Source organism: Marmota marmota, unplaced genomic scaffold, assembly GCF_001458135.2.
Source record: "Marmota marmota marmota unplaced genomic scaffold, marMar, whole genome shotgun sequence".
In the NCBI taxonomy this organism is placed as follows: Eukaryota; Metazoa; Chordata; class Mammalia; order Rodentia; family Sciuridae; genus Marmota; species Marmota marmota.
In genome coordinates this window covers 52,597,565-52,625,154 of record NW_026000229.1, presented here as the reverse complement: position 1 = coordinate 52,625,154, position 27,590 = coordinate 52,597,565, and the positions used below count along the sequence as shown (strand labels likewise).

Below are 27,590 nucleotides of genomic sequence, written 5' to 3'. Positions count from 1 at the left end.
AGTAGCAGAAGAAAAAAATTTTAAAAACAGACTCATGTTATTCTTTGAAATAACTGATAACGGTTAACACTTTTCATTCATTAACTGAAATAACTGCTGAAAATAATAAAGTGAATGAAGTCTTCAGTACCTAGGACAGATTAGGTGAACTGTGGAAGAATGCTATTATTCTTTTTGAAAACTGGACTGTGTTGTGTAATGAACTTCCAAAATTAAAGTGCTTACCTACATTTCACTGATAGAAAGACAACAGCAATAGCTACCATTTTATTACTACACAACAGAAACAAAGTCAAACTAATTAAAAATTAAGAGAGTATATACAGTAATGCTTTCATTTCCACTAAAGTCATCTATAATAAAGAATCCCACATACTTTGTACAATTTGCTTATAATTGATTAGACATTTGAAATGAAGAAAAGTTGAATTTTAATCAAACTTTTATTTCTCAGTGGAAAATGCTCTCTTCATCAAAGGTGGCTGAGCTTTCCCAACATCAAACATCATTTCCAAAGGTGGGTTATTGAGAGAACACCAATCAGGGATACGGCCCGTCTGATTATAATATTCCTTTGAAACTGAACGGCTCCCAAGTATATCTTGCAATGCTCCAAAAATAGCCCCTGTGTGGTAAAAATAATTTTACAGTTAAATTAAAATGTTTTACCAGAGACCTTTGAATACCCATATATCTACTATATGAAAAAAGTGGACTGGTAAAATTCAGCAGTGCATATTCACACTCTTTAATACCAGTTATGCTGTATTCTAAATAATAGGGTAAGCCCTAATTTCTGTTTTGAAAGTAACTAAATAGCTTTCAGCAGATGATACTGAGTATGATAACAAGTGTTACTATGTCTGGAAGAAAGTGAGATAAAAGGTATTTTCAGCTTTGTGTAAATACACTCATTAAGACAATTTTCTTAGTGTCCTCTTGCCATAATTCAATAAAATGGCAGGTAAAACTCAATAGGCATCATTTTAAAGTCCCAAGATTTTATACTGAAGACCTTATAAAAACACGAGTCAGTTTTTATAAAAGTAATTTAGTTATTAAATCCATTAAATTCATTTGTCCTAGATCAAAATTACATTATTCACCAAATTCTACAAGAAATACTATGTTCATTTAAAAATCTTAATAATTTATTTTTCTCTCTGAATGTATAATATAATCCTGATACCTAACTAGCTCTAAGTGCATAATAAAACACATGTCAGAATGTATACAATTATATAGATTCACAATTGTGTTTCTCTTCAAAGTAGTTACTTAGTAGGCAATTTGCTTATTTCAGTGAAAGGATCATTCAGAGAATGTTCTGAGTATAATCAAACATAAAGGGGTCAATTTTCATTTGTGGCTCTTTAGCTCTGGAAGGACTGCTTTGAGCAATGGAGCATCATTAGAATAAATTTATAACTATCATTACTCTGAGAGATAACTTTAATTGAATAGAAAAACTTACTTAAAATCACAATGCAAATAACAAGAAAAATAGGTATATTTTTCTTGTTATTTTGAAGATTAATATAAAGAATAGTCACTGTTCAGAGAAAACTGAATCATTATTTTTATTAAGCAGGCAATTTTGAACACTGATTTATTTAATATAATCATTTTATATTCATGCTGCTCAGAAACAAATTATTACATAATGTTTTTAAATCTAACTTATTTTTTTCTTTTTCTTTTTTTTTTTTTTAGTTATATATAACATTGGAATTCATTTTGACATACTTATAAAGGCATGGAATATAACTGTTCTAATTCAGACCCCAATACCTCCCCTTTCCCTTTCCTCCTCCCTCTGTTCTCTTCTCTCTACTGACCTTTTTGCTATTTATTTTTTTTTTAAAGTTAGTTTCTTGTGGGTATACATGAGGTGAGATTCACTGTGGTATGCTCATATATGTACACATAAAAGTTAGGTCAGACTCATTCCACTGTCTTCCCTTATCCCTTCCCCTGAATCCCCTTTATTAAAAACAAAATTCTTACCTCCCAACCAGGCTACGCAATTAGCCTTTGCAGGTGGAGTGTGAATTCGGAATGTCTTGGTGCCAAGTGCTTTTTGATATTTTGGTTTTTCTACCAAATATCTTATTTCTGCAAGCAATCTGTGGAGAAATCCTGGCAACATAGATGTGCCCCCTATGACTACCAAATTTTCTGCTAGTTGCTTCCTGGTGTCTATTGGGCACTGTTATTTAAAAAAAAGAAAAGAAAGAAAGGAATTTATCCTTACTTGGGAAAGTACTGCTTGATTAAAGCAAATACATAGAAGTATGTAGTATAGATTAAATACTTCATCATTTATATTACAATAAAGGCACCTGCAAGGTTTTTTTTTATGTATCAAATACAACCACCATAATCCTACCATATTATATGCACTTAGAACTTTTAAATCCACCGGGCATATGGCAGTAAATATGTATTTTTTGTTTGGTTTTGTTTTTGGTATTGGGGATTGAACCCAAAGGTGCTCTGCCTCTGAGCTTCATGCCCAGCCTTTTTTTTTTTTTTTTTTTAAATTTTAAGACAAGTTTTAAAAGTTGCCTCCAATTTGCAATCCTCCCATCTCAGCCTCAGTTTCTGGGACTACAGCAATGTGGTATTTGCCACTGGTATTTGGATAGGTTCTCATTTACAAAGTAGAATGACTAAGTTGGGCCAAGAGCGTAAAAAGTAACTTTTCTTTTGAAGTTAGGAAAATATGTGGAAGTTTAATTTTTCTATAGTGTTATCTTCAGAGTATTATACCCAGGGCCAGTTTTTGAGTAGAAAGATAACATAACACTTAAAAATTATCTTCACAACAGTTCTAATAAGGAATGATATGGTCATACAAGATGATATTATTTTAGATAGTCATTAAACAAAAGGGATATAGTATCATTTGCCTTATGGAATTCATTTGTTTTGAGATGGAGTCTTGCTACATTGGCCAGGCTTGCCTTGAACTCCTAGGGAAGTGATCCTCCTGCCATGCTGTGGAGTAGCTGTGACTACAGACACGGACCACTGTGCTGGGCTTTGCCATGTGGAATTTAAAATTCAAAATTATACAAACCTGAGTTTGAAGGAACCACAAACCACACAAGGTATAAAGTAAAAACTGTATCCCTGCTTTGAAAAACATACATATGTTCAGGGCAGTAATTATTCTTGGGTTTGAAATATAGATAACCTACCTATCTCAGTGTCAAACTAAAGCTCATTAACTAAAACATTCAACAGAAAAGTTTTAAAAAGCAAAAAAATGTAAACCACTGGAAAAGGAACAGTAAAAAAGGATTCCTAAAAAAGGCATGCTGTAATCCCCACTACTTGGGAGGCTGAGGCAGGAGGATCTCAATCTCAAAGCCAACCCTGATAACTTAAGCAAGACCCTGTTTCAAAATAAAAGGCTCAAAAAAAGGGTGGGGGATACAGCTCAGTGGTAAAGTGCATGCCTAGCTTTTGCCAGGCCTTAGGTTCAATCCTGAGTTTACAAAGAAAAAGAAAAAAGGGGGGAACAGTAGTACTCTATAAAAGCTAGTAAAATTTGACAAGCACAATTGCTAGTGAGATAAGGGATATAAAAACAAACAAAAAATTCACTGTTTTTCTTCTTCTCAAAAATAATACATGACAAGGACATAGAGAAAATAACATTTAAAAAATTTCCTTGAAGGACTGTCAAAATAGAAACTTTTAACAAAATACCTGCAGAAGAGAATCCAATATTAACGTGGCAACTGATTTCTCTTCATTATCTTGTTCAAAGAGAATTTCCACAACTGAATCTCTGAAATTACAAAAAGACAGGGTTTGGTTGATATTATATAATATGACAGAGAATAAACCATTAGCTGTATTGACAGTAATTTTTATGTATAAGTACTATGTTAATGCAGAATAATTTAAAAAAAGGGGCTGGGGATGTGGCTCAAGCGGTAGCGCGCTCGCCTGGCATGCGTGCGGCCCGGGTTCGATCCTCAGCACCACATACAAACAAAGATGTTGTGTCTGCTGAAAAACTAAAAAATAAATATTAAAAAAAAAAAAAAATTTTTTTTAAATACAAGATGGTCTCATTTATAAATGAGGAGAATAAAAGTACCTGCCTCACAGGGTTGATTCAATGAGTTAGTAGAGCAAGTTTTGGCACACAGGTATTCCCTAAGTATTAGCTATCACTATTACTATGTATAGATTAACATATATTTTGTACCTAATTACACCTCCCAAAATCCAATAACAGAAGAGAAACAGTATTCTGTAAAAGTTAGTAAGATTCAATAAGTATATAAGTCAATGATACAAGGGATTTAAAAATAACTAAAAGCCCCTCAACACGCCTTCCTTCCTTCTTTCCTTTTTTGGTACTCGGAATTGAACCAGGTGTGCTTTGTCACTGAACTATATTACCAGCCCTTTTCATTTTTTATTTTGAGACAGAGTCTTGCTAAATTGCTGCGGCTGTCCTCAAACTTGTTATCCTCCTGCCTCAACCTTCTGAGTTGCTGGGATTACAGGTGTGCACGGTGATGCCTGGCTGTTTTTTATTTTTTAAGTATGATGGATCTTTATTTGTTTACTTATATGTGGTGCTGAGAATCGATCCCAGAGCCTCACACTTGCTAGGCAAGTACTCTACCACTGAGCTACAACCCCACCTCCTGCCTGGCTGTTTTTAAAAATTAAACACGACAAAGATTGCTAGTTGCCTAATAAAATATCCATTCCCCTTTTATCAAATTAAAAGAACTATTTTGGGGCAGCATGAAAAAGATCTTCAAGTTGATGAAATATTTCTATTTTTTATTGTATATATTTAAGGTAAAAAAAATGATGTTTTGATATAAACATATATAATGAAATTATTAAAACAGTCAAGCAAATTAACCTATGTATTCCTGTCCATAGTTACCTTTTTATTTGTGGTAAGAACAGCTAAAATTTACTCTTAGCAAGTTTTCAGTATATAATGCAATATTGTTTACTATAATCCTTAAGTGAACACCGTATCTCTAGATTTTTTCATCCTGCAAAACTATAAATTTGTGTCCTTTAGCCCCTTTCTCTCCACTTTCTTCCCCTTGTCACATTGGTGGTTACTGTTCTATCCTTTTTCTAGATATTTGATGTTCTTCAGATTCCACTTATAGGCCAGGTGCAGTGGTGTGCACCTGTAATCCCAGCAACTTGGGAGGCTGAGGCAGGAAGATCTAAAGTTCAAGGCCAGCCTCAGCAACTTAGCAAAACCTCGCCCCCAAATAAAAAATGAAAAGACCTGGAATTGTAGCGATAAAAAACACCACTGGGGTTTAACATCCCCAACAGAAATACAGTTTGCTAGTTTTGATATTATACTATAGTTATTTAAGATATAACCATGAAAAAAACTGGAAGGGTTCTCAGGAATCCTCTATTATTTTTAGTAACTAATCAATATTACTTGAAAAATTTAAAAATATGACCTCCTTTGTGTGTTGGGGGGTAGATAATAGGGATTGAATCCAGGGGTACTCTATGGCTGAACTACTATTCTTTATTTTTAAACAGGATCTTGCTCAGTTTCCCAGGTTGGTTTCTAACTTGAGAACCTCCTGTCTCAGACACCTGAGTTACTGGGATTCTAGGTATGTAACATTTATGTCTGGCTATAGAACCCCACCAGTTAAAACACATAGCTACATATAATCAAATACGAGAAAATAAGATTGAGAAAAGTGATGATATATGGAATTTCAAAAACATTTTCTTCAAAGGAGAGAAAACACTTTTTCTTCTTAGGCCTATTTGCTTGAAACATAGACATGGTAACTATATGGCCAACTATCCTAGACTTAAGGATCGGGCTATATCCCAGAGATGACAGATGGAACATCTGAAGCCACTATCTTCATGTTTTTATAATTTGTGGCCAAATCAAATCCTAACCAATGCAATATAAAACCAATTGTAAATGTGTATTAAGTTCTATTTTTATAAAATCAGGATACACATTTTAAAGCTCTAAAATCTTTTCAAAACACAAAATTCTCTTAGTGAGATTCAACCCACTTGCTAAACTCTTTCCCTTTCATCATTCAAGTAAATTGAGGCCAGCAGTATGCTAAACATTTTTGGCAAGTCAGCCCCTTGCTGTTGTGTGTGCAAACTTCTGCTTCCACCAGTTGAGATGCATGCTATGAAGAGTGGGTTTCCTGTTTCCAAATCTTTTATCACTTGATTTGATATTCAAATTGTATAACTTAATAATTATTACTTAACCAATGAATATTAGGATAGAAAAAAAGTTGTTCTATGAAAGATATGTTGATTGCTTTAGAAAGACAAAAATTTAAGAAAGTTTTTTAATACAGGTGAGACAACTGTAAAAGTCAAGAAGAAAATAACTAGAAGGATTATGTACCAAGACTGATTCACAGCACCTTAAGCTCTTGATATACTTTAAGACCACCAACTGACAACTGGAAATCATAAACTATGAACTACTGGCTTATGTAAACTTAACTCAGAACTCTATAAGCAGACATCCTCAAAGGTTTTCTGTTTTTGGTACCAGAGATTGAACCCAGGGGAGCTTAAACACTGAGTCACATCCCCAGCCCTTTTTTTATATTTTATTTAGAGACAGAGTCTTGCCGAGTTGCTTAGGGCCTTGCTAAGTTGCTGAGACTGGCTTTGAACCCAGGATCCTCCTGCCTCAGCCTGCCAAGCTACTGGGATTATAGGAGTACACTGCCAAACCCAGCAGTTTTTCAAATAAGTACACATTTATGGGGATTTGAGATATGGCTCAGTGGTACTGTGTGTGTTTAGCATATGCTATAACTCAGGTTTAAACCTCAATACCACCAAAATAATAAAAGATTAAAAGTGAAAATAAAAACACACTTATGGGCTGGGGTTGTGGCTCAGCAGTAGAGAGCTCGCCTAGCACATTCGAGGCCCTGGATTCGATCCTCAGCACCACATAGAAATAAATAAAATAAAGGTATTGAGTCCAACTACAACTAGAAAATAAGTATTTAAAAAAACACTTATGAATTTTGTTAAAATATAATGTTTAGCATGTGACTTTTAAAAATGTTCCTTTATTGCATAGTGTTACATATTAATTCAAATAAATAATAAAAGGTGAACTACTAATTAATCCTGATAATTGATTATGTTTGGAATAAGGCATTCTGTCTACCAAAACAATGTTTTAAAGTGAGAGTCAGGTGATCATGGCCTGTGAGTAAAATTTAGCCCTGAACCTATTTCTGCAAATAAATTTTTACTTGAACACAGCCATGCTAAATTCATTAGTATTTAGCATGTCTATGGCTGATTCTGTGCCCCAACTGTAGAGCCAAGTAGCTGCAAGGAGACTGACCATATGAACCACAAAGCCATACATGTATTTTTTGGTCCTTTATACAAAAGTTTATAAGCCTCTATTTTAAAGCATCAAACCTTTTCTTTTTTTAATTTTTTAAGAAAGATATTGTAGCATATTTTTACGCTTTATAAGATGATCCAGCCAATTTCTAAATAAATTAATAATGCAAAAGAGCTGAGGCCAATTGTTGGAGTATGGTCTAGAAAAGGAAAAAAGAGTCATGGGATTCAACCTATGGAGTCTAGGTTTGGACTTAAAAGACATATTATCCCTGAAGCAATATAATGGTACTCAATGCCATCAGGTCCACTACCTGTTTTTTATCAAATATTTGGTATCAAACTTCTTGTTACGCCTCAAAGAATTGCTAGTTTTGTTACTAAAACTAATTCTGAATTATTCTGATAACAGGAAAATATACTTTTTTAAAGTTTTAAAAACCTGAATATAATTAATGATGAATTATGAAGCTTAATGAAAAAACTCAACTGGCCAAGCATTGTTTTGCACACCTTTAATCCCAGAGACTTGGGAGTCTGAGGCAGGAGGATTGAAAGTTTGAGGCCAGTCTCAGCAACCTTGTGAGATACCCCCTATCAAAATTAACAACAAAAAAATAAAAATGGCTGGGGACATATCTCAGTGATAGAGCACTCCTAGATTTAATTTCTAGTACTGTAGAAGAAAAACAGGCAACAAAAAAAATCTCTATTGTCAAACTGGCAATACTATAATAAGGGCTTATAAAAATACAAGTTTTTTTTAAAAGCCAAGAATTTATTTTGCTTATTATTGTGCTCATAAAAATTAAGATCTAACCTGATCGATCCAAGGACATGTAAAATCTTCTCTCCATCTAATGGATAGTCAACACTTGGGGGCGGTGAGGGACGCTGAAATAAAGATATCATAAGTGTAAGTCTATACATGTTGTAACCTATGAAAAAATAAGGTATATTTACTTTTTAACCTACCTCACTATTCCCATCAATATTAAATTTTGCAGCTTGGATTTTTAGTCCACGCTTCAGGTCACTTACAAAGCAAGTGCGCACTTAAAAAGAAAGGAGGAAAAAAGACTGTTAATGGCTTGTGATTAACTGAACAGAGTAAAATTACACAGCAGTTATCTTAACAATTCTAGTCAAGTGTTCATGTAAAGTAAAGCCATACTGAAAAAAGAAAACCACCTTTGAGGAAAACCTTTATACATTTCAGGATACTAAAACATATTTTAGTATCCTGAAATGTAGCTTTTCCAATCTAACAATTTTTTTTAAACCATATTTTTACTCCACCACCCTGTTCTTTCTGAACCTTTATTAAAAAATCTTGTTTGCTCAGAACAGTTGCAGAATTTTTTGGCACAATTATTTCCTTCTGAGAACAAAAATTTAAAAGTAGAAACAGAATTGAAGTTAAACACAGGAAACATGATGACTTGGCTGAATTACTTGCAAACGACATGTATTATGAAAAGAATTTTATTGAATTATGAGTATGTTGTATACTTATCTTTAATAGAAATGGGATCCTTTTGTACATATTATTCAACACCATAGTTTTTCCTTAACATTATCAACATCTTTCCAAATTTACTTATCTAGCTCCTTCTTTCTAATTGCTACCTGATATTCCTTATTATGAAGTTATCAAACATCTTTCAATATTCCCCTTTTAAATGAAGTGAACATTTAAAACATTTTAACATGACAGATTGCTTCCCCAAAAGTTTATTTATTAGAATTAAATATTATATATATATATTCACTTTTCTAGAATCTCACCAATACTGAATATCTATCTTTTAAACTTCTACCAATTGGATGCTTTCCTTACAGGATAGTTAAACAAGTTTTTATAAGTTAGAGGTCATATAAAAGAAACAATTCACATGGTCAACAACTGTTATATCATGGAGAATAAGACTGAAAAATAGGAAGGAAAGGCATTATTTTACTTGAGATAAATTCATTTTCTTGTTGAATGTTGCAATAGGCTTGATTACAAATGACTAAAATTTTGTAACAATGAAAAAAAATTTTAGGTAAGTATACTATATAAAAAAGCAATATAATGAAGAGCAAGAACAAGATCTATTTATAGACCTGATGCTCATTTTACCTACTTGGGTGACAAAGAACAAATTATCTAATGTTTCAGGAAACTGACTATACTAAATTATCTTCAAATCCCTTTAACTCTAAAATCCATTATTATCTAATTTTCTATAAGAATTTCAGAGTATTAATTTTACATGATACTCCAAGTACTGAAGAACATAAATTGTATTTTAAATGCTTTTCTTTGTAGTGAATAAAAATACTAGAAACCCAATTTGAATATTATCATAAAAATCTATTCTAGCAAAGTAGAAGTAATACATCTTATTAAAGTGAATCCAATATACTTTGGTTCTAATTCTAGAATTTCTGAATAGTCAGTAAAAATGACTAACCTTATTAAACATGTACAAAGAAAAACTCAAGTAATAAAAGAAATATCAGATGACACTGAATTAGTGGTTTTCTTAAACAACTGTTATTTTATACTGTATAAGCTAATAGTTTCCTGGTAACCCTATATACTCCATATATAATTGAGAAGCTGCTTCAATAACATATCGTGAATAATGAAAGAGCTCCCATGGGTCTTAAGAAAATCTGAACTTTTATTTATATTATTCTGTAACCTATCCACTAAATATTTTAGGATTTTACATTATGACTTTATTTTCTATGTAAGTATTTAAAAACATACCATCCAAACTAACACTAAAGATTGAAAGGAGGGGCTGAGGCTGGGGCTCAGTAGTAGAGCACTTTCCTCGCACATGTGGTTTCAATCCTCAGAACCACAAAATAAACAAACAAACAAACAAACAAACAAATAAATAAATATTGTGTCCATCTACAACTAAAAAGAATGAAAAGGATAAAAACAGGAACTTAGTTTACCTTTAATGTCCTCTAAGATACCTTCTGGAACTGAACCTAAAACAAAAATTTCATTTAGAATTATAGAACTTTACTAATAATTTATAAGCCTAATAAACTGCATTCACATTTCCATTTTTTAGCTCAGCAAAACTTAAAAAGGTATTACTACTACAATTTTTTAACAACCCTAATAGAAAAATTAATTTTGCTTTTGGAGAATAAATTTCATCAAAGTCAAGAGAAGGCATAGAAATTGAAGTCAGGTGTGAAAAAGTGCTACAAAAAGTCAGACACTTGTAAATTTTATAAAAATGAAACCATTAAAATAAAGTAGGGTAACTGGGATTAAATAGGACTGACCAAGAAAATCTTTAACCATGAAGCTGTTTACTAGTTGTACTTAGAAGAAACCTAAGACTTAAGGACGAATTTTTTTTCTTTTACAAAATGTTCCAAGTTTCCTTATCTTTTCTTTGATAATAAGTAACTATTAGTAATATGCTAATCCATCAATGTGTGTGTGTATGTGTATTTGGTATGTGTGTGTGCGTGTGTGTGTGTTTGTGTGTATCTTTTTTGGGGGTGTGGGTACTGGAAATTGAACCCAGGGGTGCCTTATCACTGAGGTACATCCCCAGCCCTTTTTATTTTGAGATAGGGTCTCACTAAGTTGCTAATCTCTCTATATTGCTGAGGCCAGTCTCAAACTTGTGATCCTCCTCCCTCAGTCTCCAGAATCATTGAGATTACAGGCATGAGTCACCCCACTTGGTATTCAATACATATTTTCAAAAAGGATCACATAGTCTTTTAATTTCCTTCAAGATAAAGGTAATATTTTTTTTAAAAAGTGAGAAAGCACCAATTTCAAAGAATTCTAAGCAACATACAGAGCCTTTGAAAATGGATGTTATGTTATGTTAACCAATGTTATATGGTGTTGTCACCAACAATTTTGTTTTCTGAGTTAGAAACAGAATTTTCTAACCAAAATTTCAGTCTTCTAAACTAAGATATTTAATTCATTCTTAAATATGTAAAAATATTTTGATTGATTTATAAGAACAAATTGTTGACATCAATGAAGCTAGAGATCTGTGGCTGCAAAAATGGATCATGATTTCTTAAACATAATGATGTTATTCTCTGACCTAGATCTATGTATCTTGTCTTCTATACCTGTCAATTCTGATGGCTAGTCAAATCAAGCATTAAAATCAATTAAATTATGAGAATATGGTGGCACACACTTGTAATCCAGTTACTGGGGAGGATAAGGCAGGAAGATCACAAGTTCAAGGCCAGCAAGACTGTTATCAAAATAAAAAATCAGTAAAAATAGATGAGGATGTAGCTCAGTGGCAGAGTATGCCTCTGGGTTCAGTTCCCAGTACTTCAAATAAATTAATTAATTAAATGACATTAAAAAATCACAACTTTGGATGGAGCTGAGTGCCATGGCGCATGCCTGTAATACCAGTGGCTCAGGAGGCTGAGGCAGAAGGATTAAAAGTTCAAAGCCATGGGCTGGGGATGTAGCTCAAGCGGTAGCGCGCTCGCCTGGCATGCGTGCGGCCCGGGTTCGATCCTCAGCACCACATACAAAGATGTTGTGTCCGCCGAAAACTAAAAATAAATATTAAAAAAAAAATTTCTTTAAAAAAAAAAAAAAAGTTCAAAGCCAGCCTCAGCAATTTAAAAAAAAAAAAAAAAAGAGAGAGAGAGAAAAAAAGGACTGGAGATGTGCCTCAGTGGTTGAATGACCCTGGGTTCAATCCCTGGTAGCAAAAAACAAAAACAAACAAACAAAAAAACAAGAAAACCACAACTTTGAGATGTTAAACCTTAATTTTAAATAAAAGCATACTAGTTTTGAAAGGGAAAAATGTTTACTATTAATAACTATGTCCTTAGGATTATACATCATCTAATCCTTTCTGACTTTTTTGCGCTCAGAATATAGCAATAAAAGTGTGTGTGTGTGTGTGTGTATAGTTTGTAAATACACATATATACTGAGGGTACACGTTCAAAGTTTTTTAAAACCTGGGAGGTCAGTGTATGATCAAAACAGTTTGAAGATTTCTATCTTTAAGAGTTAAAATCTAGCTCATAAAAGGATAAAGATATTCCAAAACATTTAAACTTGGCTGGAAAAATAGATGAGAGAAATGTAACTGGATTATAAAAACCTGCAATTTAAGAATAAGTGTTAAGCCGGGTGCAGTGTTGCATGCCTATAATCCCAGCGGTTCAGGAAGCTGAGGCAGAAGGATCGCAAGTTCAAATCCAGCCTCAGCAAAGGCGAGGCGCTGAGCAACTCAGTGAGACCCTGTCTGTAAATAAAATTAAAAAAATAGGGCTGGGAACATGGCTCAGTGGTCGAGTGCTAAAAGCCAGTGCAGTGGCACACACCTGTAATCCCAGTGATTTGGGAAGCAGAGAGAGGAGGACTGCAAATTAAAGACCAGGCTCAGCAATAGCAAGGTCCTAAGCAACTTAGAGAGACCCTGTCTCAAAATGAAAAATAAAAAGTAGGTTTGCAAATAGATGGTTTAATTTAGCTAAAGTCAGATGCTGCTTTGGGAAGAGGATACTTAATCTGTCTGCCACCTGCTGGCTTCCCAGGAGGGACTGGACCCACAGGTGTTCTACCCCTGAGCTACACCTCCGTCCTTCTTATTTTTTTGAGACAGGCTCTTGTTAAGTTGCCTGGACTGGCATCCAACTGTAACCCTTCTGCCTCAGCTGCTGAGTTGCTGGGATTATAGGCATATATCACCAAGTTGAGATGAAATAAATTCTAAATACTAAATGAAAGATGCTGTTGAAAATTCAACTGAGAATACTCAATTATATCTAACACCTATACCTTATCTTTGCTAAGGATCTTAAAAAAGAGAAATTTTAAATTTATTTCCATTTCTGATCCTGCTATGTGGGTGATTTAGCAAACAGCAATATGTTTTAATTCCTTAACTTTAGTAAGATTGCATGATGAATTATCATAGATTTGATTTGGGGAAGTTTGGGATAGGAAGATTAGAATCAATTGAAAAAGGTTAACTAAAGAAAGGATATCCAAATGCTGGGCACAGTGGTGCATGCCTGTAATCCAGCAGCTCAGGAGGCAGGAGGATTGAGGGTTCAAAGCCAGCCTCAGCAAAATCGAGGTCCTAAGGAACTCAGTGAGACCCTGTCTCTAAATAAACTACAAAACAGAGCTGGGGATATGGCTCAGTGATTGAGTGCCCCTGAGTTCAATTCCCAGTGACACCCTCCCAACCCCACAAAAATTATTTTTAAAAATATTTCTGAGATTAACGAAGGGGCAAATTATTCTGTTTGGGGAAGATCAGGATGGCTTCACAATGGAGGTAACATTCCAGATGAGTTATGCTGTAGGATTAAACACTCAACTAGGCAAAGAAAAACATCCCAGGTAGATAAATGGAACAAATGAAGGCATAGGATTATGCAAGAAGTACTCATGGTGCTTGAAGGACTATAATAAACTAGTTAGGGTAAGAGGGAGAATCAGATCAGACTAGAAAGAAACCTGTATATGAAACATTATTTGGATTTTAATTAATAGGAGCTAACAACAATTCTGAAGCAAAAGAGCAATTTAATCAGATTTTTGTGGAAAGTCACTCTTGACAACAGTGTGAAATAGACAATCAGTTCAGAGAATAGGCTGCTATAATAAAAGGAATTAGATTAAAATAATACCTTTGTTTTCATATGTTAAGTGGTGTGGAAAATGGAGGGAAAAGATGAATTTTGAAAGAGATTTCTTTGGAAGAACTGAAAAGATTTACTAACTCCCAGTTTTCTAAAATGGGAGATAAGAAAGATGTTGTTATTCTCATCTAAGAATCACTAACTGAAATACACAGGAAGTCTTAGGTTTGGGGTCCCAGGTGACACACATAGTTTGTGTCTGATAGTCAGCTGGAAATATGAATATCAAGTTCAGAAGAAGGATCAGGCTCAGTGACATATCTGAGACTCAATACCATACAGGTATACTGAAGTAATGGAATTGGATGAGATCACCTTTTAAGTAAGTAGAAAGCGAGGCATGGTGGCACAAACCGGTAATTCCAGTGGCTAAGGCAGAAGGATGAAGAGTTCAAAGCCAGTCTCAGCAAAAGCGAGGTGTTAAGCAAGTGAGTGAGACCCTATCTGTAAATAAAATACAAAATAGGACTGGGGATGTGGCTCAGTGGTCAAGTACCCTTGAGTTCAATCCCTGATACTAAAAAGTAAGTAGAAGCAGCTGGGTGTGGTGGTGCATGCCTATAATCCCACTTGCACAGGGAGTCTGAGACAATTGGATTTTAAGTTTAAAGCCAGCCTCAGCAATTTAGTGAGGCTCTACACTACTTAGCAAGACCAGGTTTCAAAATAAAAAAATAATAAAAGGGCTGGGGATGTAGCTCAGTGGGTAAGCATCCTTGGTTCAATCCCTGGTATCATATAAATAAATAAGTAAATAAAAGCAGAAGAAAGTAGGAACAAAAAACTGACCCTTAGAGAAGTCAGTGGAGAAAGCAAAAGCAGAGGGTACCAAGAAGGAACATTCAGAAATAATAGACACCACAAAAGAAAAACCTGAAAGCTGAGGAAAAGGAGATTTTCAAGAGTATACGATGATCCACGATGTTAAAAGCTGTAGAAACAATGACTAACAGAAATGGTTTTGGTCATTAAGAATTTAATGAAGAGCCAGGTGCAGTGGCACACACCTGTAATCACAGCAACTCAGGAGGCTGAGGCAAGAGGATCCAGAGTTCACAGCCAGCCTCAGCAATGGCAAGGTGCTAAGCAATTCAGTGAGACCCTGTCTCTAAATAAAATACAAAATTGGGCTGAGGATGGGGCTCAGGGGTTCAGTGCCCCTGAGTTAAATCCCCAGTACCCAGGGAAAAAAAAAAAAAAGGAATTCAGTGAAGACCTTATAATTGGGGAAAGGTCATCAGAGTGTTGGAGGAAATCAGAGTAACTATGCCAAGGGGCAAATTCTAAAATATAAGTTAAAGAAATGAAAAGAGTATAAATTAGTCTTAAACAGCTCAAAGTGAAATTACCCATCACAGAGGGAAGACTCTGTTCTTTAGCAGCACCCGTGTCAACAGTACATTGTTCCAACAGTTGAGTTTCCAATTCCCTGAAATTTGAAAAAGTCACAGAAATTAAAATATTGCAACTAATATCCTTTTCTCACTCAACACTTTTACTATATAACAGATTATGATGCTTTAAATAATAAAATATGATGCTTTTATCCTTAAAAGATGAATACATTCAAAGTTAAGAGAGAATGGAATGAATGAAATTAATAAGCCCTCTACTGACATTCATCAATAAACAGATTAGTATCTGCTTTTGTAACAAGCAAATGTGAAGAGAACCTGCTAAATTCCAAGAGATTTACCTGTGAAGAGCTTTTCCTCCAAGGGGTAGTGCTCCCCAACAATTTAGTACTGGGATTCCTTCATATATCTATACGGCAGTCAAGGACATTACTATTTTAGAAGCTATAATGTGGTTTTCTTGATATTTTTCTCAACTTCTGGAGTACTGTTCTAAATCTACTTAGGTGACAGGCTCTTATTTCTTATTTTTAAAAGTTACAGAAATATCCTTTTTCATATTCTTCACCAAAGAAAACATTTTAAAAATAAGCTGGGCACAGTGGCATATACATGAAAAACCCCAGCAACTTAGAATGAGGCAGGAGGATCCTTAAGATTTTAATAAGGTTGCTTAAGGCATTGTTAAAGTTACTGAGGCTGGCCTCAAACTTGTGATCCTCCTGCCTCAGCCTTCCAAGATGGTGGGATTATAGGTGTGCGCTACCATGCCCGGCTCGAAGACTTTTTAATAAAAAAAGAAAAAAATAAAATATATCATTAAAGATTTTTACTGTATATATTGGAATAGTTTCTTTTTAAAAAATATTTTTTTAATTGTAGATGGACACAATACCTTTATTTATTTGTTTTTATGTGGTGCTGAGGATCGAACCTCACACATGCCAGACAAGTGCACTACCACTGAGCTACAACCTAAGCCCTGGAATAATTTCTTAATATAGTGTTTAGATAAAATATACTATTAATTTTATTTCTTTTGCTTGTGATTTTTTTTTTTAAATAATGGTTCTTAGAAAACTTTTAATTACATATTTGGCCCATATTATATTTCTATAGGAGAGAGCTTGACTGATATTCTAAAAAAGGGGAAAAAGTATACTGGTAAAAGTACTGGTTTTAGACACAAACATATGACTCTTAGTCACAACTACCTTTCTCAACTTTTAATTTTTCATTTATGTAAAGATAATACTCATGTTGTAGAGTTGTTTTGAGAATTAAAACAAAGTACTTTATATTTAAAAAGCTACTAATTTAGTTCCTTGGAGTACAAAATTCTTTATTTCCTCCCCACAAATATTTCTTCCAATAAATATACATGGATACCTTAAAACTGCAAGAGTCTTACATGCATGTACTTCAGCTACCTTTTTTTCAATGAAGCAACGTCCCCTTGATATTCTAACAATACTTATGGATAACTCTGCTTAAATGTTCATAATAAAAAAAAAATGCAGCTGGGCAGTGGCTCATGCCTGTAATCCCAGCTTCCTGGGAGGCTGAGACAGGAGGATTTTGAGTTCAAAGCCAGCCTCAACAAAGGTGAGGTGCTAGGCATCTCAGTGAGACCCTGTCTCTAAATAAAATACAAAATAGGGCTGGGGATGTGACTCAGTGGTTGAGTGCCCCTGAGTTCAATTCTCAGTACCAAAAAAAAAAAAAAAAAAGAATGCAGCAGTTTATATAATAATTCCATCTGGGGACAACTTGAATTATTAGTAAGTTCTTCCTTAGTGAATGACATAAGAACTCTAACACTTAATTGAGCAAGCTATTATGTGTCAGGTCCTGTGCTTAATACTTCACACACATTAACTCACTCAACCCATGTAATTCTTTCATGAGATAGAAATATTATCATTGCTATTTTTACAGATGTGGAAACAGAGGCCAGAAGAATTTACACGACTTGACCAACATCACACCTAGAGTAAGCAGCATAGCTGAGGGGGCTGGGGTGTGGCTCCATGGTGGAGCACTTCCCTTGCACATGTGAGCACAGGGTTTGACCCTCAGCACCACATAAAATAAATAAACAAAATAAAGATATTGTGTCCATCTACAACTAAAGAACAATTTTTTTTAAAAAAAAAAAGCATAGCTGAGATTTGCACTTATTGTGTATTTGATTCCAAAATCTAGGCTCATAAATCCTATGGTATTCTGTCTGCATGAAAGCCCCCATACATAAAAGAAAAAAAATGTATTCATTTTTCTAAAAGTGAACCTTTCAGCTATTTGAAGGCTGAATTCATGCTGCCATACCATTTTAAGATTTCTTTTAAATTATACTTTATCATTTCACTTTCTCTAATGACTAGTTGTATGATTTTTTCCTTAGAATTTAACTATCCTAGTCAACTTCTTCAACACATTATAAATAGCTGTTTCTGGGGCTGGGAATGTGGCTCAGGTGGTAGCGCGCTTGCCTGGCATGCGTGGGTCACTGGGTTTGATTCTCAGCACTGCGTGGGAATGGAATAAGGATATTGTGTCCACCTAAAACTAAAAAATAAATAATAAAGAAAAATAAATAGCTGTTTCTTTTGAAAACTGAATAGAATATTCATCAAGTCTACTCTTGGACTATATACTAGAACCCAACTATAATTAAACTTTCTACAAAAAAGTAAATTTAAATCTTAAAATCCTGCAAACTTTTACTACATGGTAATAATACTTGTATATAATAACCCAAAATAGTTCAATACAATAAAAAATAGCCAGGCACAGTGGAGCATGTCTGTAATCCCAGTGACTTGGGAGGCTAAGGCAGGAGGATCACAAGTTCAAAGCCAGCCTAAGCAACTTAGCGAGGCCCTAAGCAACTCAGCAAAACCCCGTCTCTAAATAAATTATAAAAAAGGGCTAGGGATGTGGCTCAGTGATTAAGCACCCCTGGGCTCAATCCCAGTACCAAAAAAAAAAAAAAAAAAAAAAAAAATCATTTGTAATAAACCACTTATTTCAGTTAAAGCATAGTAAAAATTACATAATTGGCTGGTTGACAAAAAAAGATACAGGTAACACCAGGCTTTCCCTGTATCCACAATCTAGGACCATGGCAGAGTTAATTCCAAGTGTCAGAAGTGCCATTAGATGACTTGGAGCAAGCAAGACAGATGGAACCTAGAAAACAACAAAACTAGGATGAGTGGCAGTTTTTGAAGATATTAAAATACATTTGAAAAAACATCACAGGAACATAGTATTTATTTTTATTATGGTATCCAACCATTTTATAACATTTAGCTAAAAACTAGTTTCTTGATTTGAATGAATTTAATACTGTCATAAATAAAAACCACTGAAGTTGTTTCATTACAAAATGATAATTCTAAAACATTTTTATTAATACTTGTTCTATTTCCTTAGAAGTGGGAAAACAAAATGGGATAAAAGAGATCTGGAAACATAAGTTCAAAGACGATTTAAAAAAAATAAAGTGATGAGGCTGATGAGGCAAGAGGACTGCAAATTCAAAGCCAGCCTCAGCAACTTAGCAAGGCCCTAAGCAACTAAGTCAGACCCTGTCCCTAAATAAAAAGTAAAAAGGGCTGGGATGTAGCTCAGTGGTTAAGCACTCCTGGGTTCAATCCCTAGTACCAATAAATAAATAAAGGAAAAAAAAAAAAAAAAGGAAACAAATGCCTTTACCATCCAGAGGAAAACACAGAAAAGAATTTTTAATTTATTTGTGAAGTTTGTAATATGAATTATATTTTTAAAACACTATAATCTAGCAGTTAAAATTAAATTGAAGAACAAAACTACAAAAATCTTAATTGTGTGACATTTTCTCCATTGAGAAGTTGACAATCTAGTGACACCCCAAACACTAGATATTTGGTCCATCATAATCAAATAGCCAAAAAAATAGCTATATTTCCCTTAGCTAAGTAGATATAGCAAGTATTCTAGTCATATACATAAGGATAGTTATCAAACACAACTAAATCTCTTAAAAGCATAGATACAGAGAACCTTCTTTATTCACATAGGAGCAGATATAAATTCTTATTGTTTTGTTTTGTGTTATTCTGACAGAATGTGAAATTCCCAACTTTATGATATCAATAAGAACAGGAGGCTATGCAATCTGTTCTTTGTACCTATCTTACCAAAACATAACTTAGGAAATATTAACTGCCCTTACCACACAGATACTGATTTTTAGTATTAGATATATTCCAAGTTCAGTAAAATGCATGAAACAACACGTTAATTTCTTACATACTGTAACATTTTATATAATCATCCACTTTCCCTTGCTGAAAAGAACCCTAAATTTCAAGGAAGAGATTTTAAATAAATTAAGTAGTAAAGATTCTGGCATATTTTAAAATGTAATAATCTTATAATATATTCTCAGTCTTAAAACAATCTTGAAAGATTCTGCATACTTTAAAATGTAATAATCTTATAATTATTCTTAAAATAATCTTGACTCCTATAAAATAAAAACTTCAAGTAATATTACTAATATCAAGAGAGGTCTCATTCCTGGGACTGCCCACTTAGTCTAAAAGACACAGTACTTTAATATTCCACTTAAAAGGAATTTAAAACTTAAAATAAAATTTAAAAAAATTGAAGAATTCAGAGCAATCAGCATAACAAAAACTAGAAAGATCCAAAAGAAAGAAAACATAAATTCCATAATAAACCTTTTAATTCTGAAAAAAAAAAAAAAAATCCTCCCAAACTACATTAAAATAAATACCAGAAACACTAATAAGAAATATACTATCTGAAGGTTAGATAAAATGTTAGTTAAGCATGAAATAACCATAAAAAGAAAGAAAGCCAATGTGAAGAGGCTTCTGTCATCTGATTCCCCAAATATATTGTGTAATACACACAATGAAAGAAATAAAATGCTGACTCTTTAGTTTAAATTTTGAGTGTTTATCAAAAAAACAAAAAAGGCAGGGATGAGGGTGGGGAGATTCCCTAATATTAATATGTATGACTTTTATTACTTGTCTACTTTGTGAATGTGTATGTGTGGTACTAGGGACTGAACCAGGGACTTGCACATGATAAGCAAGTGCTATACCACATAGCTATACTATCAGCTTTCTTCTCCAGTTTAAAAGCAGCTCAATCATTTGACTTAAAAATAGTTACCTCAAAATACTTGAAAAGAACACGAGTGAGGGTCTCTCTGAAGTGAGAAGGACATAATACCGACTCAATAATTACAACTCGACGATCTCTGGGATTCACCAACAAATGCCTGAAAAGAGATAGTTTTGTTTTTAAAAGTAAATAAAAAGTTGGTACTTATTTTAAAATAGTTATTTAAAAATAATTTAAAAATAGAGAAACTGCTCTACCCTAGCTTTATGACAAAACGATATCTCCATTTTATCACCCCAGAAAGGTTATGTTTCTGAGCTCCTACTATGTGCCATGCACCATGCCAGAATCTCAGAAACTCATTTATCTCAGAAAACTAAAACCACAGCCCACTGTGACTACTAGCTTTAGTCATTAAAAAGATATTTTCTTTTCTGGGGTTATAAAAGTAATAGATGTTCACAAAACTTCAAAATGTTACAGAGATTAACTTGTAAAGTTCAAAAACCTTATACTTCTATTGCCCAGAAACTACCCCTAACAGTAGTCTATATACTTTTTTCACTCTTGTGGATGTGTACACGTATCTGAACAGAAATACTCATTCCACAGATGTTCTTCAATTTGTCCTTTGCACTTATCAATATACCTAAGCCACATTTCTGTATCACTAGACATAGATTAAAGATCCAGGGCCTTGTGCCTGCTAGGCAAGTACTCTACCACTGAGGTATATCCTCAAGTCCCCAGAACTCCTTTTTATTGGCTACATGTCTTTCTGTATGGATGTATAATAATTTACATGTCATCTCCTTTATTAATGGGCATTTGATTTATTTTCACTGTTATGCTTGTTTTGTTTTCTAGTCTTCTAATAGACATACACATCTATCTATCTATTTATTTATTTTGGTGTATGTGTTTGTGAAGGGGGGGTGCTGGGGATCAAACCCAGAGCCTTGTGCAGGACAGGCAGATACTTTACCATTGAGCTACATCCACAGCCCTCCATTATACTTAAAATATATATATTTTTTTAATATATTTTTGAAAAGGTTGAAAATAAGCAAATAAAAATGACAACGAAAGCCAAAAAACTTTTTCGCATCAGATGTATACAACCAATACAATTACTATGACTGGCATTAAGAAAACATCTAATTGCAAAAGCTAAGAAACAAACAAACCCAAACAAACAGAATTCCATCTTACCTGAAATACAATATGTGGATGAATTCCTTTAGGTAGGAATATAATTCTTCAGTATTTATATTATACTGAACAACTTTGATCGGCTATAAAAAATTAAAATGACTTATATTAATAATCTCAAATTAAAATGTGCTCATTTATTTTACTGATATATTTTCTCAGAATAAATAAAGAGCAATGTGTATTGGGAATAGATTAAAAATTAAAAAAAATAGATTAATTTCTTAAATTAGGAATCCATAAGAACTGGCAATATCCGCAAAAAAAAAAAAGAAATTTTTTGTTTGTAGTAATAGAAGTATATATCTGTAAGTTAAGAGCTATGCTCATACACATTTTTTTTGCCTATGTGACTTACCATGTTAGCATGACTGATAATAAAAATCAATATTGATTAAAAAGCATTAAAGGACTCCTCAAATAATCTATATTTGGTTCAGTCCCTAGTCACTTCCAAAGCACTGAAATCATCCCTTTTACATTACCACACCTGTAAAATGTCTACCTTTCTGCTAGTCTATAAACTCCAAGGGACAAGAAAAATAGTAATTTATTTATAAACGTGGTAAAAGCTGGGCACAATGGTGCATGCCTATAATATCAGTGATTTGAGAGGCTGAGGCAGGAGCATCAAAATCGAGGCAATTTAGCAAGATCCTGTCTCAAAATAAAATATAGAAGAAAGGGGCTGGGGTTGTGGCTCAGTGGTAGATCACTTGCCTAGCATGTGTGAGGCAATGGGTTCAATTATCAGCACCACATATAAATAAATAAATGAATAAAGGTCCATCAATAACTAATAAAAATTTTAAAAATAAATAAATAAAATATAAAAAGGGCTGGGATATAGTTCAATGGTAGAGTGCCCTAGGATTCACTCCCCAGTACTGCCTCCATCAAAATCTTAAAAACAAGAACATTAATGCTAAATATGTAAGCACTATCAAATCATGAGTGTAATACAAGGCTTCACTCAAGATCCTCAGAAAGCTCTAAGTACTCCAATGTATCATTGACAGACCTGTCTTCACCTACTCTTTTAAAAGGAAAGGTCTTCAGCATGGCTCACTTCTTGATGTTTTTTATTTTTGTTTTTTTTAAGTTGTAGATGAACACAATATCTTTATTTTTATTTATTTATTTTTTATGTGGTGCTGGGGATCCAACCCAGTGCCTCATGCTTGCTAGGCAAGTGATCTACCACTGAGCTACAACCCCAACCCTCACTTCTTTTTTTTTTTTTTTTAATTTTTCAATTTTTTTTTTCACTTCTTGATTTTAGAACATTTAAAAAATGTTCTAAACCAAGTATAACCCAAAATAGATAATCTTCATATATATTTACCTTTTCAAAATAATAAAAGCTCAAAGCACTAAGAAAAATGTCAGTGAAGATGTAAAGGTTCTAAGTTCCATCAGGAATCTACCTAGTAACATAGTAATGCCAATTATTATAACACACAATGACATGAAAAATGAATAGATGGGAACTTCAATCACATTTTGAACATCACACCACAAACAGCTACTATATTTCTGGCTTGTCAAAGCATTTGCAGAAACTTTGAAATCAAGAAAATGATTCCATAATCAAGTAAAAGATGTATGATACATTCCAGGACCAATATAAATTGATATACTCTACAACATCTGATTTTATAAAACTGAATATGCTCCTATGTGATCACTAAGGGGATAATATCTATACTATCAAGGTCTTCTTAGTTCATATTAGGGAAAAACTAAAATTATGATAGCAGAGTTATAACCTTCATTAAGAAAAAGTCATCAACCCAGTGGTCACACAGGTACTGATCATTTTACATCTATCCAAGAAAAGTTTTAAGTGATCCCATATACTAAGGATCCCTCCACAGAATGGATCCTTAAAGTTACTGGGCTGTATCTCATGGTCCCAATTTAACAACAGCCACACTGGTTAAGAGCTTGCTTCCACCTGCATTATCTCAGGACCCAATGGCCAATATTTCAATTCACAGTTTTATTTTATCTTTAATATCTCTTCAGATAGCCTCCAGCACCAGTCAAAGCTATTCGAATTTTCATGAATTATTAACTATTGTCTTTGCTAGTTCATTGTTCACAAAGTTACACAGGTTTTGTTTAGTCTACTCCAACTTTATGTTCTCTATAAACTTGTTTTGTTTTTTGAAACTCTACAACAGCAGGGCAAGGTCCCAGGGCAAGGTCTCAGCTCAGGAGGCTGAGGCAGGAGGATCCCATGTTAGCCTCAGCAACATAGCAAGGCCCTAAGCAACTTAGTGAGAACAGTCTCTACATAAAAAAAAATATATAAAAAAAAGGGCTGGGGATGTGGCTCAATCCCCAGTACCCCCCCCAAAAAAGTACCACAGGTTTTTCAGGATTATAGTGTTGTAACAGCAGAATCACCTATATCTTGTTTTCTAACCAGTGAATTTTATGGTAGACAAAAATTACTCTATTCAATGTCTAATTTGCCAAATTAGCTTCAGCAAGACTTATTTAATATTTAGTAAAACTTTTTGTTGCTAGGCATGGTTGCACACACCTGTAATCCCAGCAATTTGGGAGGCTGAGGCAGGAAGATCTGGAGTTTAAAGCCAGCCTCAGCAGATTAGAGAGGCACTTAGCAGCTCAGCAAGACCATGTCTCTAAATAAAATATAAAAAAGAGCTGGGAATATTGCTCAGTGGTTAAGTGCCCCTGGTTTGGATCCTAGTACCAAAAAGAACCAAAAAAAAAAAAAAAAAAAAAAAAAAAAAAAAAAAAAAAAAAACAACAAGAACAATAAAAAAAACTGGCTTCTCAAAATTCTTCTGGTTTTAGAATTTTAGATAGATAAGGAAATGAAGACTTTGAATAAGGTAAGAATAAAATTGTTCAGTAGATTATATTATGCTACAGAGCATAAAAATCATTATACTAAGGTTAAAAACTTTTTTCTTGATATGATTCCACTTACATAAAATGTGCAAAAAGGCAAATCTATAGAAACAGCACATCAGCAGGAGGTGGACATAGGAATCAACTATAAGTAGGTATTAGGAAACTTACTGGGGTGATAAAAATATTCTAAGATTAGGTTGTAATGATGATCATATGTGACAAATTTATGGTATACAAAATTAGACCACAAAGTTGACTTAAAAAAAAAAAAATTGCTCTTGGGAAGGTAGATCATATCATTTCTCTTGGGTAGATCATATCATACATTTAGCACTATTTTAATCAATCTTATCTGAAGTCATATTTTAAAATATTTTATATTACAGAATTTATTTTGCTTATTTGTTAAAAAAAAAAAATACCTTAGGCATGCCAGCTCTTTTTATCACACTAGGAATTATACATCTTGGACCAGTTTCTCCAGCAAATCCACACCTGAAAATATAAGAAAAATTAAAACATTGCACTTATAACTTTTTCAATATTTGTTTAAGTTTTTGTGTATTTGTTTCAAAACTATGCCTATAAAAATATCTGGAAATACCTTTGATGCATTCAAAGGGACACTACCCAGGTCCTGTCAAACCCTAAGAGTTTAGTATCATCTATTAGTAATTTGTACATTAAAGGAAAAAAATCAAATCATCTCAAGTTTTTGATGCTGAAATAAACCAGTGTATCCTTTTTGGTCAGCATTTATTTTTTCCCCAATTTTTAATTACAGCTGAATTTGAGACAAGAAATTTCTACAATCCTAGATCTGCATTATATTATGTGACTTCATTGATACCCGTTATAAATGCATCACTTAATGGTGATTTAGTTATTGTGCAACACTATCCTGTGTAATAGCTTTTTGCTTATTTCTTTAATGTACAGTCAAAATAACCTTTGAGCAGTAATTTCAAGATATCTATTATGTTAAGTTTTTTGAAAATATATTTTTTCAGTTGTTGATCTTTTATTTATTTATATGCGGTGCTGAGAATCGAACCCAGTGCCTCACACATGCCAAACAAATGCGCTACTGCTGGGCCACAGCCACAGCCCTATTGAGATAAATAAGAAAATATTTTACAGAACAACACAGAATGTATGAACCAAGGATTATGTTTAATTCAATTTTGTAGCTCTTGAGGTTCAATTTTTCAGTATCTTTTAACCACTTAACTAAAAAAGTTATTTAATACTTACTACATGTTAGATAGTGCTCAAAGACATATAAGGACTTCAAGTACATATACTCTTAAGCTAGGGTGCAAAAACCACAAAGATGGTCTGCCAATCCCTGGAAGCTGTATGCAAATGTTTTAAGAATTGTGAATTTGTGAATGCCATCTGGCTTTCAAAGATTTCTCAGCCATCCAAAGGCACATACTAATGTTTTCAAATTGTTTTTTTTTTTAAATGCAAAAATCTAATTTAAGAGTATAGAGAACCCAACAAAGGACAGTGTCCTTAACTAAATTCCCTAAATTGGGGAGCAATATCACTATCTTAAATAATTTCCAGGACTAACGGAAGATCCATTCAATAAAATTTTACAGTGGGAATCATTATCAAGCGTTACAACTGGTTGCAGCCTTCCTGATCAAACGAACTCAGGGTAAGCGGGGTCCAGGTCATCGCTGTCATCCCCTATACAGAACCTCAAAAGGTCCCTTGGGTTTGAGATGATGACCACAGAGGCAGCGAGGACAATCCTCTCAAAGCTCCCTGAGTCTCCCTTCCTCCCAGCCCCACTTGCTCATCAGGATTTGCATCCTCCAAGGTGTAAACAAAAGCCATCACTTGGGAGGGGGGGGGGCGGTGCCGAGAAAAAGCACAGGGAGACCGGAAACTGCCCTGGGAGCCCACAATGAGAACCCAGGCTGGGCCGATACTCAAGCCAACTGAACCCCCTGGGGGCCACAGCGGGCGCCATGGCCACTCACTTAGTGAAGGCCTCTCCTAGGTCGATCACGACAGCCGTTTTCTCGCCGCCGCTGCCTAGGCCCTCGTAGAGAGGCATGTTCGTCACGCAGACCCAGAGGACTGCGCGGACTGTGCGATCCACAGGCCTCGACTCTCCGGGAGGGGCTGGGGCTGGGGCTCTACCGCGGGCGGCAGCGGGGACCTCGCGTGGCCGCGGCGCGCCAGCCGGGGCTGTCTCAGGCTGTGCCTCACTCCGCGTCAAGCCCAAATCCTCTAGGTACTCCTGTCTGCGGCACTTGGGAGGAGGAACCGCGGGTCGCGGATCTGGGTGCGCGGGCACGGGATCTGAGGCGATCAGGCGCTCTAGGCGCCCCAGTGGAGCGGGGCGGAGCGGCCCTCCGGGTCCTCCCGGCCCGGGGCCCTCACGCGGCGCGTGCGCCTCTGAGAGGCCCTCTTGCAGAGGTGGCCTGAGATCTAAAGCGTTTATCTTGAGGTCTTGCAGCTTGGGTTCCTGAGCTTCTGAGCTTAGCGTATCATTTAATCATTGCAATAAAATATCTAGAATAGGTGTTCTGTTATGTGTAGAAACCGAAGCTCGGAGAGATTAATTTTTTGTGTGTCCCCCCCCCCGCCCCGGCAGAGCCAGGAACGGGCCCTAAGACTTTCTGATTGTAAAGCTTTTACAAATGCTTTAAAGAATGATATGTACTGACAAGGCTGTATTTGGTAGTTATTTGGCTGAAAGTTTTTTACTTTAGTCCCAAAGAGCAGCTAAAGCAGCATCTATGAGTCTATGGCAGTGAAGATGATTTAGTGTGTGTGTGGTGGGGGGGGGGAACTGAACCAAAGGCTGCTGTTTATCCTAAAATCGAGGAGCTGTGCAAACTTAGGGAAGATGCCAAATCTCTTTGTGCTAGAATGTAATAGGAAATCTATATTGACAGT

General features: G+C 34.6%; 1 protein-coding gene across 3 annotated transcripts; it reads right to left on the bottom strand.

The window, feature by feature from the left end:
* Window positions 1–254: 254 nt before the first annotated feature.
* Actr10 (actin related protein 10) lies at window positions 255–26,969 on the bottom strand. 3 transcript variants are annotated; one of them, XM_048793788.1, is made up of 13 exons: window positions 26,829–26,969; window positions 25,094–25,166; window positions 21,783–21,865; window positions 20,619–20,727; window positions 18,510–18,617; window positions 15,767–15,834; window positions 15,420–15,499; window positions 10,345–10,380; window positions 8,362–8,441; window positions 8,207–8,280; window positions 3,718–3,799; window positions 2,008–2,209; window positions 255–625 (listed from the first exon to the last, which is right to left on the bottom strand). In XM_048793788.1, the coding sequence occupies exons 2-13, from the start codon at window positions 25,100–25,102 to the stop codon at window positions 444–446; spliced, it is 1,113 nt and encodes a 370-aa protein (XP_048649745.1). In that variant the 5' UTR covers window positions 25,103–25,166; window positions 26,829–26,969; the 3' UTR covers window positions 255–443. The 3 variants fall into 3 exon arrangements, with proteins under 3 accessions (XP_048649745.1, XP_015336412.1, XP_048649744.1); XM_015480926.2 differs by lacking the exon at window positions 26,829–26,969 and adding an exon at window positions 26,666–26,822; XM_048793787.1 differs by lacking the exons at window positions 15,767–15,834; window positions 26,829–26,969 and adding an exon at window positions 26,666–26,822 and having other exon boundaries at window positions 18,481–18,617.
* Between the last annotated feature and the right edge of the window lie 621 nt (window positions 26,970–27,590).